Below are 17,567 nucleotides of genomic sequence, written 5' to 3' on the forward strand. Positions count from 1 at the left end.
GTACTTCAGCTATAGGCTATAACGTTATGCTTGAACTTTCAAAACATAGCAACAGTGTTAAATTTTATTGCTACTTATTGCCGTTTATGTTTTTTGTCAAAGCGTTTGTCAAAATTCAGTGCTCTGCAAACGCGTTTCATTGACATTAAATACACAAAAGAGGGGAAAGCACAGGCAATAGTAGAACAAAAGAACTTATTTTTATTTGTGAAACTACAAAACATTTTTTTTTGTGCTGGTGAAATATTTACAAATCTGGTAGACAGTAGTGTTCATAATAAAATTCACAGCTTTCAGGAGTCTTACGAGAAAGGAAACAAAACAGCACACCCAAATCACAAAGTGCAATAAATACATGCTGTATTTCTCAAACAATCTCTATACACATACCAGTATCATTGCCATCCTTAATACAACAGAGCAAATAATAAACAAAAATGCACTTGAACTTCAAAACAATAATTATATATCACAACCTACAAGACAGTTTCTGACATGATTTTTTGATTACCCGAAGCAAGACCTACTACATAATTTGTTTCTGATGAAATTGACTTTTCTACAATATATATGCCGGGTGGTGTTATAGAAAAGTACATTTGAGCCTTTAGTCAATCGTGACTAGCTTCAGTTAATCACATAGTACTGTTCCATCCAGACATAGTGTAATCCAATCAGAAGTCCTAATGTAAGACCTCTGTTCCCACTCTCTACACTGGAGTAAATTGTGATTTCTTTTTAAGTAAACAGTTCACATTCAACTGCAAACAATACACATTATTTTAGGCAACAAAAAGTAGTGTTCTCTTCTTGGATGGTGACCACATTTTCATCTCCAGTTAAAATCAGATTTCATCTAAAAACAGCACTCTCCAAAGGATCCATTCACAGTATACAGTTCATGTCCGATTCCAGTAGAATAGATTGTTGTGCCGTCAACAGTGACTTTCCTTTACAGTAGTGAAGTGCAACATTGTACAGTTTAATATTCTTTAAAAAAATGGAAATGGTCCAAAGGAGAAAAACAACATATTTGTAACATTATATTTAACTAAATTAAACTGTGTGTTTGTATTCAATTTGCAAGGGGTGTCTAGCTAATTGTGTATGACAAAGAGGTTATAACGATATCACACTAACCTAGAGAGTGCGCAAGAAAGCAACCCATATTATATCCAGTTGGGTGACTAAGACTGTGTGTGCCTGTGTGACTGCCTACACCATTTAACAGAAAAGTGAAATTGAGAAAACAAAATTACAACTTAGCGATAAAAGACAGGAGTATCACAATAACCCAAGAAACATTCTTTATCACTAGCTAAAGCTCACAGGTCAAGTTTATGAAAATAGTGCACATCAAGGCAAAAGACAACCAGTAAGGAAAGGGTAGATTAAAAAAGCAGAGTAGGAATGAAACACGATCTAATCTAACATTATTAGTATGGGGTAGAGTAGAAAAATCATTTCTGATGTTCAAATCAGGGTATCATTTTATTCACAGAGTATGAAACATGCAATGTAGTTTGATGAATACAAGGCAATGTCAACTGGGGTGGGACACTGGACACCAGTGAGTTCTGCTTATCATTTGCAGAACGTTAGGGCCAATTCATGCCCATTCAAATCCAACAAAGGTCATGTGCTATTATATAAATTCAGTTGCTGGGCCACTCTGGTGTCATCAACACTGAAAGTGACTTCATTGGAGGACCATTCAGCTGAGGAAGGGAATGTGATTCATTCCACTGACTCCTCTCCACCTTTAGAGTCATTGTGCTCATTCTATGGCCAAATTCAATTAGCATGAACCTGTTTGTTTCATTGTCATCCAGCCTGTTGTAGATTGGGCAAATCTCTACATTACCACAGTGGTATTAGCCAAGAGTTGAATTGAGCTTTATATCGTCTCTGACTACATCAGGTCTTAGGGTGCTACGTATGTATGGTGTTAAACAGTTTTCCATTGAGAGGGAAAGAAGCTAGCTATGTTTCTGTAGAAAATAAGGTTATAGTTCTGGCTTCTCCAATATGAGTAGAATGTAATTTAGGCCATTTATAATTGGTATCACAATCATGCTTGGTCAACACCAAAAAAAGGCCTGTGTGAGTAGGATTTGTTAAAAAGCTAAATCCAAAACACTCCACAGACATTTGCATCTGCATTGAATATGTGAACAGGGGCCCTTGCCAATGTATATATCCCCTTATGATCACCCCTCCAAACTCTCATCCAACACATCTCGATCATCTCAAATGCCATCCAAGTGTTCACAGGGAATGTGAGTAGCAAGCTGACTGTTCTGATCTAATCTAGATCACCCAGCCTGTAGTTTCCAGTGGCCTAGTTAAAACTGCTCTCATTTCTCCCTGTACTGCCTGTTGATCCACTAACACGTTTCACTTCATCACATTTCATTAAACACAGACACTACGAGTCGCCTCTGAAGATGACAGACGTGATCATTCGCTACACAGAGCCAGATATGTGCTCCCGACACTACCACTGACACATCGAGAGCAGTGTTGAAAGCCAGTTTTGCAAGGCACCGTGTAGGACTTTGTGAGATCTCTTAACAGAGAGAGAGGGCAACATGGCTGGTTTAAGCAGCTCCATATGGTACTAGTAGTGTAGCCTGGTTCCAAACCTGTTAGTGCGGTCTTGCCAACTCCTGTGGTCATTGATGTGACAAGTCGCCATGCAGTATCTCTCCTTTGCCACGATAATCCATCCACCTGACAGGTGTAGCATATCAAGAAGCTGGTTAAACAGCCTGATCATTACAAAGGTGCACCTTGTGCTGGGTACAATAAAAGGCCACTAAAATGTGCAGTTTTGTCACACAAAACACAATGCCACATATGTCTCAAGTTGAGGGGGCGTGCAATATGCATGCTGACTGCAGGAATGTCCACCAGAGCTGTGGTCAGAATTTCCTACCATAAGCCGCCTCCGTCGTTCTAGAGAATTTCGCAGTATTCCCAACCGGCCTCACAACCACATGTGACCACGTCAGCCCAGGACCTCCACATCCGGCTCCATCACCTGCAGGATCATCTGAGACCAGCCAGTCAGACAGCTGATGAAACTGAGGTGTATTTCAGTCTATAATAAACTTATTTTGTGGGGGGGGTGGGGGGGGGACTCATTCTGATTGGCTGGGCCTGGTTCCCAAGTGGGTAGGCCTATGCCCTCCCAGGGCCCACCCATCTCAGCACCCTGTTGTTGCATTTATATTTTTGTTCAGTATACTTGGGAGTTCTCAGTTGCTCCATGATTTCTGGATCACTTCACTTGGGTTTTGACTCATACAATAAATGTGGAGTTTATCGTCAGCAATGATCTTCATCAAATGCAAATTAATGACCTTCATAAAATGCACTTCTTTTGTTTCACAATCATAATGTGCTTCGTTAAACGATGATTCAACAATCAATCCTGCCCAGAGAAGAGCACTCCTCCCACTTCTTTAACCCCTTCACTCTTTTTTAGATTCCTATTTTAAAAGTGCACAAACTATCCGATAAACTACCTGAGTATTAGAGAGAGAGTTAGTGCAGTTCTTACACAATGCTGAGAGATAGTGTGTGCACCAGTGAGAGTCACTACAAGAGCCATGTACAGTATAGATGACCTGACTGGTAATACATACACAGTAGACAGTGTGCAGTAATAAGACAACACATGCCACTAGGGACAGACAGCCGGTTACAATATACTGTACAGCCAACCACTCATCCGGTCAAAGGACACAATCATTCAATCAGAATGTTGATTTTGTAGATGTGTTGTGCTATAAATCATGTTGAAGTAAAGTACCTCTGTGGGTCTATATTCACATCTTAGATTACAGCGAGTAAGTGGTCCTGGCTAATGAAAATAACAGCATTTGTCGTCTCTATCTTTTCATATTTCACACAGAAAGCACCGGTGTGGTATTGGAATGACGATTTTACCGTAAAACATGTAAAGGTAGCTACCAACATCCACTTATTAGTAACAGTAAAATAATGCTACAGAGTGGAGAAAATAAAAAGAATGCATGTTGCTAGGTGCTAATAACAAAAACTGTACAGATGAGCAACTGAGATAAAAACTCAAAAAAGTTCAAAAAATGTGACAGTTTTTCTATACATTATTATTCTCCATTCTTCATTTTACCACCAGAAGTCTGTGTCAGAGTCATCTCCTTGGAAACAGCAGTTCAGAATACTTGAAATGCGCTACACGTCATCGGCAGGCAGATCAGGGATGTTGATCTTTGCACGAGTGAAGAAGGCCATCTTCTCTCTGAAATCAGAAGAGTTTCCATCTTCACATGAGCCTAAAAACACAAGAACCTCCCCTTCTATACGGTGAACAGAACAGATTTTTATCTTGAATGGTGGGCTATGTGCAGTGCTTGACTTAGGCAGGAGCTTACCGGGGCTGAGTACTGGCACCTCAAATGTTCTACTGCTTGAGCTCCCTTATAGAATATCATCTCAAAGGTATTGTGGAGCTCCTGCACCTAAACATAAGTATTACCGGTACCCAACATGATTACCGGCCCTATTTCAGCCCAAGTCAAGCACTGACTACGTGTTCACTGAGGCAAACTTATTTCAGTCACTTCTGAGCCAGGGTCAATCAATCCCAGTCCACATCACAGCCATTTTCTCAGCTCAAAATTCCCTATCATCTTACATTCCTAGACTAACTGGCATACAAATGGAATGGACCACAAATTGTGTTTCATTCAACTGGACCTAATGAGACCTGGTGAGAGAAGCTAAAAACAAATTTACATATTGACATTCATCCAATACATGGGGAACGAGATATGGCTTAATGGATCAACTTCTCTTATGTTACACTGCACTGTTGCTGTTCTGTAATGTATTCTACTGTACTGACCTGAAGGACTGGACCTCTGGCACCTCTTTCCTGCTCTGGCCTCGGATCTTGTGGACGTCCTTGGCCGCAGCGCGCATCATCTTCTCCACCCTCTGCTCCTGCAGATGCTCCTCACGGGTCTGCAGACAACACCACACCACACAGATGCTTAGAGAGAAGCTGGAAAATAGGCTTAAACAACTCCTCATGGCTAGTCAACAGCTAGAACAGCATTTAAACCCACTTAATATTTCAGGTGTGTATTGGAACAATAATGTATAATAAAATCTAATAAACTCATCAAAAAAAGAAACATCCCTTTTTCAGGACCCTGTCTTTCAAAGATGATTCATAAAAATCCAAATATCTTCACAGATCTTCATTGTAAAGGGTTTAAACACGGTTTCCCATGCTTGTTCAATGAATCATAAACAATTAATGACATGCACCTGTGGAACGGTCATTAAGACACTAACAGCTTACAGACCGTAAGCTATTAAGGTCACAATTATGAAAACTTAGGACACTAAAGAGGCCTTCCTACGGACTCTGAAAAATACCAAAAGAAAGATGCCCCTGGTCTCTGCTCATCTGCGTGAATGTGCCTTAGGCATGCTTCAAGGAGGCATGAGGACTGCAGATGTGGCCAGGGCAATATATTGCAATGTCCGTACTGAGAGACGCCTAAGACAGCGCTACAGGGAGACAGGATGGACAGCTGATCAACTTCGCAGTGACAGACCACGTGTAACAACGGTACATCACACCTGCGGGACAGGTATTGGATGGCAACAACAACTGCCCAAGTTACACAAGGAACGCACAATCCCTCCATCAGTGCTCAGACTGTCCGCAACAGGTAATAGTACTGAATACAGCTGGTGGCCACACCAGATACTGACTGTTATTTTTGATTTTGACCACCCCCTTTTGTTCAGGGACACATTATTCAATTTATGTTAGTCACATGTCTGTGGAACTTGTTCAGTTTATGCCTCAGTTGTTGAATCTTGTTATGTTCATACAAATATTTACACATGTTAAGTTTGCTGAAAATGTTTTTTTTTTGCTGAGTTTATATAACTACTAGGTAAGAGACTCCTACTGGTCTCAAAGTCTGTCTGAAAAGGTAACCTATCCCAATATAGTGCACTACTGCACTAGAGGTTGCAACTCTAGAACCACCCGAAAACATATTGGTGACAGACCGATTGTTGTGGGGGTCAGTATCTCTCCCTCTCCCACCTGTTTCTCAGCCTGTCTGAGCAGCAGACGGAAGCGCTCGTCGTCCTGCACCCAGGTGGGGAGGTCTCTGGTGCCCTGCTGCCGGGCTCTCTCCAGCTGCTCCTTCAGCTCCCTGAGGACTCGAAGCTCCTGGGACAGCCGCGTGTGACGAGTCCTGGACACCTGCAGGTCCAGCTCCAGGTCCAGACTGGTCCGCAGCAGCCCGTCCAGGCCCCGCACCGGCACCGGGGGCTGGGGGGGGGAGGAGAGGAGGGAGAGGAAGATGGAAATGGTGAGTTTATGATTGATACATTACACTCTCAGACAAACACACATTTTTCTCTTCCTAACACACATAGGAAGGTACAAGGAGACAGAGCAGCTATTTCCCAGTGGCCCCCTCCCCTTTCCTCTCCTAACAGACAGACAGATCTGTCCTGGACATAGATCACTCCTTGTCCCAGGATTAATAGAGGCCAGAGAATGTCAGGCCACATTAACAATTCAACCAGCCATTAAATATTAAGACTCACTTTTACTGAAGGCTGAGCCTCTGGTTTATGGAACCATAAACGTAAATGAACGTCTGAGTGTATCTAATAATGTGGCCACAGCTTGAGACTTGACTGCACTATTAGACTGTCAAGAGCCAGAACAGTGAGAACAGAGCAAAGCACTGGAATAAATAGAGACTGAAAAAGAAAACGTGCTTGTTATACTGAGAACCTTGGCAAACAGACAGAAAATTAAAGTTAAATGGGTATTTGAAGCATAGAAATATAGAACGCTAGAAAGTATCACCATGGTAGGATAGGTACGAAGTGAGTGGTTTATATAATAGTAATATAGAATGATCGATATGATGAAGTGGGTATTTATACGACGTAGAAATATAGAATGATAGGATCAATGACCGGATGGATACGATCTAAGTGGGTAGTTTCTACCTTTTTCATGCGCATGCTGCGTCTCTCCGATGCATTCCTGACGAATGGAGACTTCTTAGACAGAGTGGAGCTGTCGCTGTCACTGCGGTTAATCTGATGTTCACATAGTAGAAAGGCAAAAACCAACAAAATTAAGAAAGTTAGAACGAGAACAGCAAAAATAACAGCTTTTGTTGGGTTAAAGATGCATTGCAAAGCTAAACTCAACAGTAGTCAAAGTGAACTGTATTTTTTTATCTTATCCAGATCAACTTACACTGTATACACAAAAGTATGTAGACACTCCTTCAAATGAGTGGATTCGGCTATTTCAGCCATGCAATCGCCATACACAAACATTGACAGTAGAATGGCCTTACCGAAGAGCTCAGTGACTTGCAACGTGACACCGTCACCTTTCCAGCAAGTCAGTTCGTCAAATGTCTGCCCTGCTAAAGCTGCCCGGGTCAATTGTAAGTGCTGTTATTGTAAAGTGGAAACATCTAGGAGCAACAACGGCTCAGTCGCAAAGTGGTAGGCCACACAAGCTCACAGAACAGGACTGCTGAGTGCTGAAGCGCGTAAAAAAAAAAAATCACCTGTCCTTGGTTGCAACACTCACCACCGAGTTCCAAACTGCCTCTGGAAGCAAAGTCAGCACAAGAACTGTTCATCAGGAGCTTGATTAAATGGGTTTCCATGGCCGAGCAGCCGCACACAAGCCTAAAATCACCATGTGCAATGCCAAGCGTTGGCTGGAGTGGTGTACAGCTCGCCGCCATTAGACTCTGGAGCAGTGGAAACGTGATCTCTGGAGTGATGAATCACACTTCACCATTTGGAAGTCCAACGAACGAATCTGGCTTTGGTGGATGCCAGGCGAACGCTAACTGCCCCAATGCCTAGTGCCAACTGTAAAGTTTGGCGGAGGAGGAATAATGGTCTGAGGCTGTTTTTCATGGTTCGGGCTAGGCCCCTTAGTTCCAGTGAAGGGAAATCTTAATGCTACAGCACACAATGACATTATAGACAATTATGTGCATCCATCTTTGTGGCAACAGTATGGGGAAAGCCCTTTCCTGTTTCAGCATGACAATACCCCTGTGCGCAAAGCGAGGTCCATACTGAAATGGTTTGTCGATATTGGTGTGGAAAAACTTGACTCGCCTGCACAGAGCCCTGACCTCAACCCCATCTTTAGGATGAATTGGAATGCGGACTGCGAGCCAGGCCTAATCGCCCAACATCAGTGCCCAACCTCACTAATGCTCATGGCTGAATAGAAGCAAGTCCCCGCAGCAATGTTCCAACATCTAGTGGAAAGCCTTCCCAGAAGAGTGGAGGCTGTTATAGCAGCACAGGGGGGACCAACTCCATATTAATGCCCATGATTTTGTAATGAGATGTCTGACGAGCAGGTGTCCACATACTTTTGGTCATGTAGTGTATAATAAGTACAATTTTAAAAAATGAGGCTATGCATTTTACTAAGTTTGAGAGTAGATACAGTATGTACTATTGTAAATCTATATCTAGTATAGATATGCCCTAGCATATTCTAGATAAGTACTAAATATGTCCATGAGGAGTGTTTGCTCACGCGACAGATGTACTGGCTCTGGGGCCCAGGGGAGAAGGTCTTGGAGCGGATTATGGTGTTTCCCCGGATAAAGGGGTTCTGCTGGGGAACATCGCGGAGTCGATGCTCCTTGGGCCGGACCACCGAGGAGGCGGCATGGTGGTGGTTGAGGCCGGTACTGGTCTCCTTGTTCACCTGGGGACAGAGCACGAGATCAATCATTTCACAGAGTCAAGCTTGGCTTACAGATTTACTGTTTTGTTCAGTTACTGTTACAACTGTGATCATGCCATTCACAGTCATGTCTTAGAACTGTTGAGCACGTTTTGAGTCTGCATATTAAGGAGTTTGTCGAACTGTTGAGTTTGAACCAAATTAACATGTTTTTACTCAAATACTTCCCATTAACATCCTCTGTAATTAAAAACGAATTAATTAATGTCAAATGAAATTGCATTAATTTATGCATATTGTATAGTTAGAGTCCCCACTTACCCTCTCAGTCATAGTTCCTGTTTGAGTAGGTTTGGCCGCCACCTTCTCTCCCTCCCATTGACTGCTCTCGGGATACAACTCCTCCTCTTCAGGCCCCTCTACATGGTTGTCTCCCTCGTCTTCAAAGACATCTCCTTCCAGCACTTCACTGTGCCTGTGGAGGGTTGAAACACTATCAGATGGACAGGGAGGGAGAAACCTGTGAGTTATTCATCTATCGGATTCTACCTGTGAGGGGGTGTGGGAGTGGAGAGGTGGTTAGTACGCCACTGGGCTTTCGAAATCGCCACTTAACGTCTTAGCTTATTCCCACGGGAGAGATAGATGGGAGAGGGGGAAAAGGGGGGAGTGTATCAGAAATTCAAGCACTGTCATTGTGGTTTTGAACCTGCAGGGTGGGAGTGTGTGTGTGTGTGTGTGTGTGTTTGAGACAAGAATGGAAGAATGGCCTGTCCTCCATAGAGGTTGAAAGGGGGAGGAGGACAGACGAGAAGATGGGAGAATAAAGGCATAAAGGTGCTGTTGTTAACGTAGGGAGAGCTCACCATTCATCCTCCTCTGGTGCACCCTCCAGACTGCCTGCTACTTTCTCTGTGGTAGGGACAGAGCTCTGGAACACACCACAAACAGTTACTCATCTATTACATGCATTCATAAGATACATACAGTATGTTAATAAATGAAAGAACACTTATGTAATACGTCTACATACAGATTTAAAACAACAGAGCCAGTTCATTTTGAAATGCAGCCTATTGTTATACATGACGAATGAAGGTCTGTGTTACCCTTTCAGACTGTGTAGCCGTCCCGGTCTCTTTGTCCTTGCTATTGATTTGGGGCATGAAGGAGTAGCTCAGGAGGTTGTAGCACATGACACATCTCTCCCCAGAGGTGTTGACATCAGCCAGGCTTATCTGAGAACCAGCCTGCCCAGAGGAGAGGAGGGAGAAGTAGGGAGACATTATAAAAGGTGGTTTACTGAAGGATGTTATACACCGATGTAACAGACTTCATGCATGAGACACAGTACGGAGTGTCAGAGGGACAAAAATCCACTTATGCTCACTTATGGCAATACACCACTGTCATGTGATTCAATAACCACAGGTGTGGAAGCTTAAAAGGTATACATTGGGATTTCGATGTACACATTGCAAATACACCACCGTGGGTGGCAGTGTTTCTACTGTATATGGGTGTGCTGGTGTTAAGGACTATTTGTTTTGTTGACGCTAACTTACAAAATGTGTGTCGTTAAACTCACCAGACACTCCTCGCGGCCAGATGGGCTTGTGTGGCACACGTCCACCCTCAGGGTCTTCTGCCGCAGAACATTGTGGGCCATCTGGATGCCGAAGACTTCGTTGACCTCCACGGCGTCCTGGGGGAGAGAGCCACGCGTCCGGAAAAGGCAGCGGGTGGTCTCAGAGCAGGGGAGGACAGCCACACGGATGTACCTACGGAAGGGAAGCACAGTTAAACATCTAGACAATGTGCACACAGTTGAGTGTATCGTGAAGAACAAATGATACAGTACTTTCAATACAAACACACCGACTTAAATGAGAAAAGTGGGTACAGACAGCATACAGTGCATTCGGAAGTATTCAGCCCTCTAGACTTTCTCCACATTTTGTTCCATTACAGCCTTATTCTAAAATGGATTAAATAAAACCTTTTCCTCATCAACCTTCACACAATACCCCATAATGACAAAGCAAAAACAGGATAAGAAATTTTAGCAAATAAAAACTGAAAAACCTTATTCACATAAGTATTCAGACCCTTTGCCATGAGACTCGAAATTGAGCACCGGTGCATCCTGTGTCCATTGATCATCCTTGAGATGTTTCTACAACATGATTGGAGTCCACCTGTGGTAAATTCAATTGATTGGGCGTGATTTGGAAAAGCACACACCTGTCTATAAAAGGTCTCAGTTGACAGTGTATGTCAGAGCAAAAACCAGGCCATGAGGTCGAACAAATTGTCCGTAGAGCTCCGAGACAGGATTGTGTTCGTGGCACAGATCTGGGGAAAGGTACCACAAAGCATTTCTTCAGCATTGAAGGTCCCCAAGAACACACGGGCCTCCATCATACTTAAATGGTATAAGTTTGGAACCACCAAGACTCTTCCTAGAGCTGGCCACCTGGCCAAACTGAGCAATCAGGGGAGAAGGGCCTTGGTCAGGGAGGTGACCAAGAACCTGATTTTCACACTGACAAGAGCTCCAGAGTTACTCTGTGGAGATGGTAGAACCTTACAGAAGGACAACCACCTCTGCAGCACTCCACCAAAATCAGGCATTTATGGTAGAGTGGACAGACGGAACCACTCCTCATTAAAAAGGCACATGACAGCCCGCTTGGAGTTTGAGAGTCCTTTAGGTGCCTTTTGGCAGACCATGAGAAACAAGATTCTCTGGTCTGATGAAACCAAGATTGAAATCTTTAGCCTGAATGCCAAGCGTCACATCTGGAGGAAACCGGTCACCATCCCTAGGATCGAGGCAAAGATTAACGGAGCAAATTACAGAGAGATCCTTGATGGAAACCTGCTCCAGAGTGCTCAGGACCTCAGACTGGGGAAAAGGTTCACCTTCCAACAGTCAAGACAATGTGGCTTGGGGATAAGTCTCTGAATGTCCTTGAGTGGCCCAGCCAGAGCCTGGATTTGAACCAGATCGAACAGCTCTGCTGGAGAGACCTGAAAATAGCTGTGTAGCGACGCTCCACTTCCAACCTGACAGAGCTTGAGAGGATCTGCTATGCTGACTTGCTGCACCCTCGACAAATACTGTGATCATTATTATTTGACCATGCTGGTCATTTATGAACATTTGAACATCTGGGCCATGTTCTGTTATAATCTCCACCTGGCACAGACAGAAGAGGACTGGCCACCCCTCATAGTCTGGTTCCTCTCTAGGTTTCTTCCTAGGTTTTGGCCTTTCTACAGAGTTTTTCCTAGCCACTGTGCTTCTACACCTGCATTGCTTGCTGTTTGGGATTTTAGGCTGGGTTTCTATACAGCACTTTGAGATATCAGCTGATTTTAAGAAGGGCTATATAAATACATTTGATTTTGATTTGATCTGCAGAGCAGAATGGGAGAAACTCCCCATATACAGGCATGCCAAACTTATGGCGTCATACCCAAGAAGACTCGAGGCTGTAATCACTGTTAGAGATGCTTCAAATTGCTGAGTAAAGGATCTGAATACTTACGTAAATGTGAGTTTTTTGTTCATTTCTAAAAACATGTTATTGCTTTGTCATTATATGGTTGTGTGTGTAGATGGATGAGAATAAGGCTGTAACATAATAAAATGTGGAAAATGCACTGTATGCTCAGACAGTCATCTGAGAGGTGTTTGTTTCACACAACCTAACAAGTAATGACTGCCATTCACTCCTAAAGCAAAGACAAAAGATAACTTTGCTACATACATTTTGTGGTTGGGCAGCGGGGTGAGGGCGCTGCAGTTGGAGAGATGCATGACTAACACGGTGAAACGCTTGTCTTTCACCTCGTACTTCAGGCCCAGTCTGACCTGGGCACAGCCTAGAGGACCTCCCCTCTCCTCATAGCCCAGCAGCTCTGCTGGGGGGACAGGTCTGGAACAGTGACACATACAACAGGTTTAGGGTTAGATCCACAAAGTGGCTATCAAATACAGTACCTGGAAACCAGTCTGGTTTGTGCTTTAGCTATTAACCTTACATTGAAGTCATGTCACTAAAATTCTAGGTGATATCAGTCCAAACAGATATGGCAACCAGACTTCAAAATAGAGTAAGTTGTGAGAGGGACTGGCAACATACAGTATATGGCAAAAAGCCCCTCACGCTCCGGGGTCAAACAGTGCAAACAAAACACAATGCAAATATGCTGGATGTTTGTTTGACAAATAGTACTGTAGACAGCTGGTCTCCAGCGATCACTTGATGTAAACCAAAGATACGGTATATAATGACGAGATCGTCTTGTCCCGAGCCGCCCTAACAATTGGAGTCATTGTCCCAAAGGCGGGAAAGGCAGGCGATCTGCTTATTGGTCTGCTTATCGTGGACAGATTTTGACTGGAGTAAACCCTCTCGCTTTGCCTCTTCCTCTCTGTCTAAACACATTATATGTTAACTCATTGTCTCACGTCAGATAGCGTGACGGCCGTCTGTACTCATATCTCGCAAACACTCATACCAAAAAATGTGTTTGGCTACAATATACATTCCAAACATTTTTTTAAAATGTTACTAAGCCGACATCGTCCACTGAACCCCCTTTCCGCCTAATTTTTTATATTTTTTTATTTTAATTTATTAGGATGCCCATTAGATACTGCCAAGGCAGCAGATACTGCCACGGCAGCAGATAATCCTGTTTGGACCCCAGGAAGAGTAAAACAATTATATAACATAACGCAACAGCCTACATCACAAACAAACAATAGATCATATGCAAGACATCACCACATTACTACTCTACAACCACAAATTCACAACATTACATTTACAAACCTACAATAGTACAATGTATGTGCATATGCATTTGTGTGTGTGTGTGTGTGTGTGTGTGTGTGTCTCTTCACAGTCCGCGTTGTGCTGCCGTGAGGTGTTTTATATGTTTTTTTTAAATCAGATTTTACTGCTCGCTTGAGTTACTTGATGTGGAAGAGAGGTTCATGTAGTCATGGCTCTACAGTATGTGGTACTGTGCGTTTCCCCAGTCTGTTCTGGACTGTGAAGAGACCCCTGTTAGCATGTCTTGTGGGGCATGTATGGGTGTCTGAGTTGTGTGTTAGCTGTTTGAATAGACACATCAATACCTCTCACAGAAGACAAGGAGAGATTGACATGCATGTTATTGACATTAGGCCTCTGGGTATATTTACAGGCCAGCCATGCTGCTCTGGGCCAACTGTAATTTTCCCATGTCCCTCTTTTTATCACTTGACCATATGCCTGGGCAGTAGTCCAGGTGTGATAAAACTAGGGCCTGCAGGCCTTGTTTTGTTGATTATGATGTCAAGAAAGCAGAGTAGTGCTTTTTCAAGACCTCTCCCCATCCTAGCTACTGTTGTGTCAATGTTTTGATTACATCAAGCAGTTAAGTCTCAGCTTGCTCAATTGCCACATTCATTACAACATTTTGTTGAGATTTATGTTTCCGCGAATGATTTGTCCCAAATGCAATGCTTTTAAAAAATATATTTAGGATTAGCTTATCACCCATTCTAAAATGGACTGCAGCGCTTTGTTTAGGTGTTGCAGTGATTTAACTTGCTGTGGTACCTGACGTGTATAATGTTGAGTCATCAGCCTACATAGCCACACAAGCTTTACTCAGTGATAGGTCATTACTAAAAATAGAAAAAAGGGGCAAAAACCACTGCCTTGAAGTATGCCGGATTCTACCTGGTTTATGTTAGAGGCTTCTATTTAAGTGACAATGCCCGAGAAGCCGGTGTTTGGAGGATATATTGGCACGGGTGTTCTTAGTCCCGAGACGAAGCGGAGGGTCGGCAAACCGTGCCAATATATCCTCCAAACACAGGCTTCTCGGGCATTATCACCTTTATACAACAGGTTACCAACATACTCAAATAATGATTGACATATTTCATTAAAAACTTTATCTAGTTCAGTCAGAATGGAAATATTTCAGACATCAGAGCAATCTTGAAGGAATTCTATCTGAGTCAGAAAAGGATATTCCTATGATGGGTAAGTTATATAAAACCTTGCAGAGAGCCTATCCAACTGACTACCTCTTAGAAAAAAAGTATAAACAATTGGAACCAAGACATAAAAAGAACTGATATTGGCACAAGATGGAGGGAATATTGGAACCTAACAAACGAAATTACAGGTAACGAAAATGTACGCTTAATCCAGTATAAACTCATGTAGAGAGACCAAAATTCACAAATTCTGCAGCACAACAGAGTCATGTCTTAAGTGTTAAACTAATGACTCAATAATTCATGCCTTCTGAGAATGCTATAAAGTCCAAAAGTTATGGGTGGAGTTAGAAAGTTGGCCGTCAGAAATATTCCAATGTAAATGTACTTTTAATCTGTCTGTCTGCATATTTCAAGACATGTCATATGAGGGAGCAGTGAGATACCCAATGGGTTGGACAATTCTCTTCTTGAAAAAATGTACACTTAAACTGGAAATCCACCAATCCTCCATCGTTAAGACAATGGAAAAATCAAATGCGTCATTATCTGAATATTGAAAGAGCGAGGGCGCCAGAGAGGAACAAAATGGTGCAATTTGAGGACATGTGGAAATGAATAGTGCAGGCAGTGGAGATAGGGGTGAGAACAAATAGGTCTGGGCAGGAGTGATGATGTTTGTGTGTGTCTGTATGTTGTCTTTTGTATTGTTTGGAGATTTTTTACAAGTAAAAAAAGAAAGAAAAAAAAGAAAGGAATTTACCAAACCACAGATCAAGATAAAAATGTGGTTTTCAGTGATGGCTTTATGGGATATCTAGCAACTTGTAAACAATTACCCATTCCAATAAGTGAGTACTACTTTAACAGTAATATTAAATAATACACATTGGCTGTTAAGTCAATTATGTCATAAACCCGTTTTAGTTTATTGTGATGGTAATGACGTTTGTTTATGATAATCATTAGGTGGAGGTCGCTAGCTACATTATCAACCAAGCCTAGCGTTTAGATAGCTGCTCTGTAAGCCAGCTTGACTTGCTAGAAAGTTAGAGAAACAAGTTTGGAAAAAGTAACTAAACAGGTTTTATTATCACCTGAAACAATAGCTTTCTCCTGTTGTGAATGAAAAGGTTATATTTTGCAATCTCCCAAAATAAATGTGATCTTTGACGAGAGACTAGGCTCACAATCTTGTCATGCATTGTGAAACCCTATGCTCTCCGTCCAGTAGCGGTACGAGATTGCATGAAGATGACGTACGGCGTAATGAAATATGTCACGATGTGTACGTGCCATTAGGCGGATGAGCAAAACTGCAATTTTTTTAGAGATGAGTTCCAAGTCCATCAAGACAGATCGGTTGAGCGACGAGCATCTCGTAGGAGTGACGCAATCTGATGTGAGACCAGGGGAGAATGACTGCCCCCTCTCATGGAAGTTCATGGCCAACCGTGGTACTGCAGGCATTGTTTGCAGAAAACAGTATCTTATAGTGAATGGAAAAAGGGAAATCTTAGTGGTCAATCTGTCTTAAAATACTATTTTTACACGATCATTGTACAAATAATTGCTTCTAATACACCAAACGTATGTCCATGAAACAAAAAAAATTAAATGCACAGGATAATTGAGTTGCTAATGGCAGTAATGCAGTACCCCGGTCGGCCTTTAACTTGAGTTACTCAATGAGAGGGGGCAGCACTGAGCTAGCCTGCAATGTCGCTTCCTGGAGTAGCTCAAACTGTGCACGTTATGTCTCCATGAGACGTTACATGATCGATATCTTTGTCCATTCATATATACAGTCAATGCATGAGACAACGATGTTCACTTTCATATAGTTAGATAGGGGTGTTAATGAAGCACTAATCTTTTCTTACTATCCGTGACGGGTCAGGCTCCAGTGTAAAGAAATTAGAGACACTTGTCCTCCAGGTGACCCAGTGGCTACTACAATACCCACCTGTCAGAGGGCTCGTACACCCCGCTGTCACCCGCCACCGACTCATCAGACACTGCTGACGTCACACCCATCTTCTTCGACCCAGCACCCACCGTCCCTCGGACCTGCGCTACGGCATCTATGTGAAAAGGGGGTTGGGAAGAGGAGGATAGGGAGGGGTTGGGAAGAGGAGGATAGGGAGGGGTTGGGAAGAGGAGGATAGGGAGGGGTTGGGAAGAGGAGGATAGGGAGGGGTTGGGAAGAGGAGGATAGGGAGGGGTTGGGAAGAGGAGGATAGGGAGGGGTTGGGAAGAGGATAGGGAGGGGTTGGGAAGAGGATAGGGAGGGGTTGGGAAGAGGATAGGGAGGGGTTGGGAAGAGGATAGGGAGGGGTTGGGAAGAGGAGGATAGGAAAAGAGAAGGGAGGAAAAGAGGAGTGTAGAGAAAGACAACACATTGTCACAACCTTTCCTCCTTGCAGCCATGGAAACAGGTGTTGAGTTGCATAGCTGGAGTAGGTTCACTTTACAACACCACCACAGGTAACAGCGGGCCAAAACTCAACCCCCAGTCTCTCACTTCTCCTCCTGTAGTGCACCCATTGGCAATCAGGTATCAGGTGCAATCTTGAATTCATTATGAGGTGCATGTACTCACACCCCTACTACAGTGGAGGAAGCCGGACCATCCAGTTAGGATGTGTTGAATGTTACATCATCAGTGTGTATGTTAATACAGCTCTGTCTCTGAAACACCCATATGTATGCATGTCTGACTTCAACTATATATATATATAAAACATATTACACACACACAGTTGAAGTCAGACATTTACA

At 43.0% G+C, this 17,567-nt stretch overlaps 1 protein-coding gene across 2 annotated transcripts in view; it reads right to left on the bottom strand.

Moving 5' to 3' along the window:
• Window positions 1-181: 181 nt before the first annotated feature.
• LOC112257899 (protein KIBRA) overlaps window positions 182-17,567 on the bottom strand; it is a 42,127-nt gene continuing 24,741 nt past the window's right edge. The window contains exons 12-22 of one of the 2 annotated variants that reach the window (XM_024431823.2): window positions 16,753-16,870; window positions 12,553-12,720; window positions 10,365-10,557; window positions 9,886-10,026; window positions 9,643-9,707; window positions 9,098-9,251; window positions 8,624-8,797; window positions 7,045-7,137; window positions 6,119-6,349; window positions 4,895-5,013; window positions 182-4,288 (exon numbers count right to left, since the gene is read on the bottom strand). In XM_024431823.2, the coding sequence (XP_024287591.1) occupies window positions 4,222-4,288; window positions 4,895-5,013; window positions 6,119-6,349; window positions 7,045-7,137; window positions 8,624-8,797; window positions 9,098-9,251; window positions 9,643-9,707; window positions 9,886-10,026; window positions 10,365-10,557; window positions 12,553-12,720; window positions 16,753-16,870 (1,523 nt within the window). In that variant the 3' untranslated portion in view covers window positions 182-4,221. Of the gene's footprint in view, window positions 4,289-4,894; window positions 5,014-6,118; window positions 6,350-7,044; window positions 7,138-8,623; window positions 8,798-9,097; window positions 9,270-9,642; window positions 9,708-9,885; window positions 10,027-10,364; window positions 10,558-12,552; window positions 12,721-16,752; window positions 16,871-17,567 lie in introns of both variants that reach the window. The other variant, XM_024431822.2, reaches the window with a different exon arrangement.

This window comes from Oncorhynchus tshawytscha, linkage group LG09 (genome assembly GCF_018296145.1).
Source record: "Oncorhynchus tshawytscha isolate Ot180627B linkage group LG09, Otsh_v2.0, whole genome shotgun sequence".
Taxonomy (NCBI): Eukaryota; Metazoa; Chordata; class Actinopteri; order Salmoniformes; family Salmonidae; genus Oncorhynchus; species Oncorhynchus tshawytscha.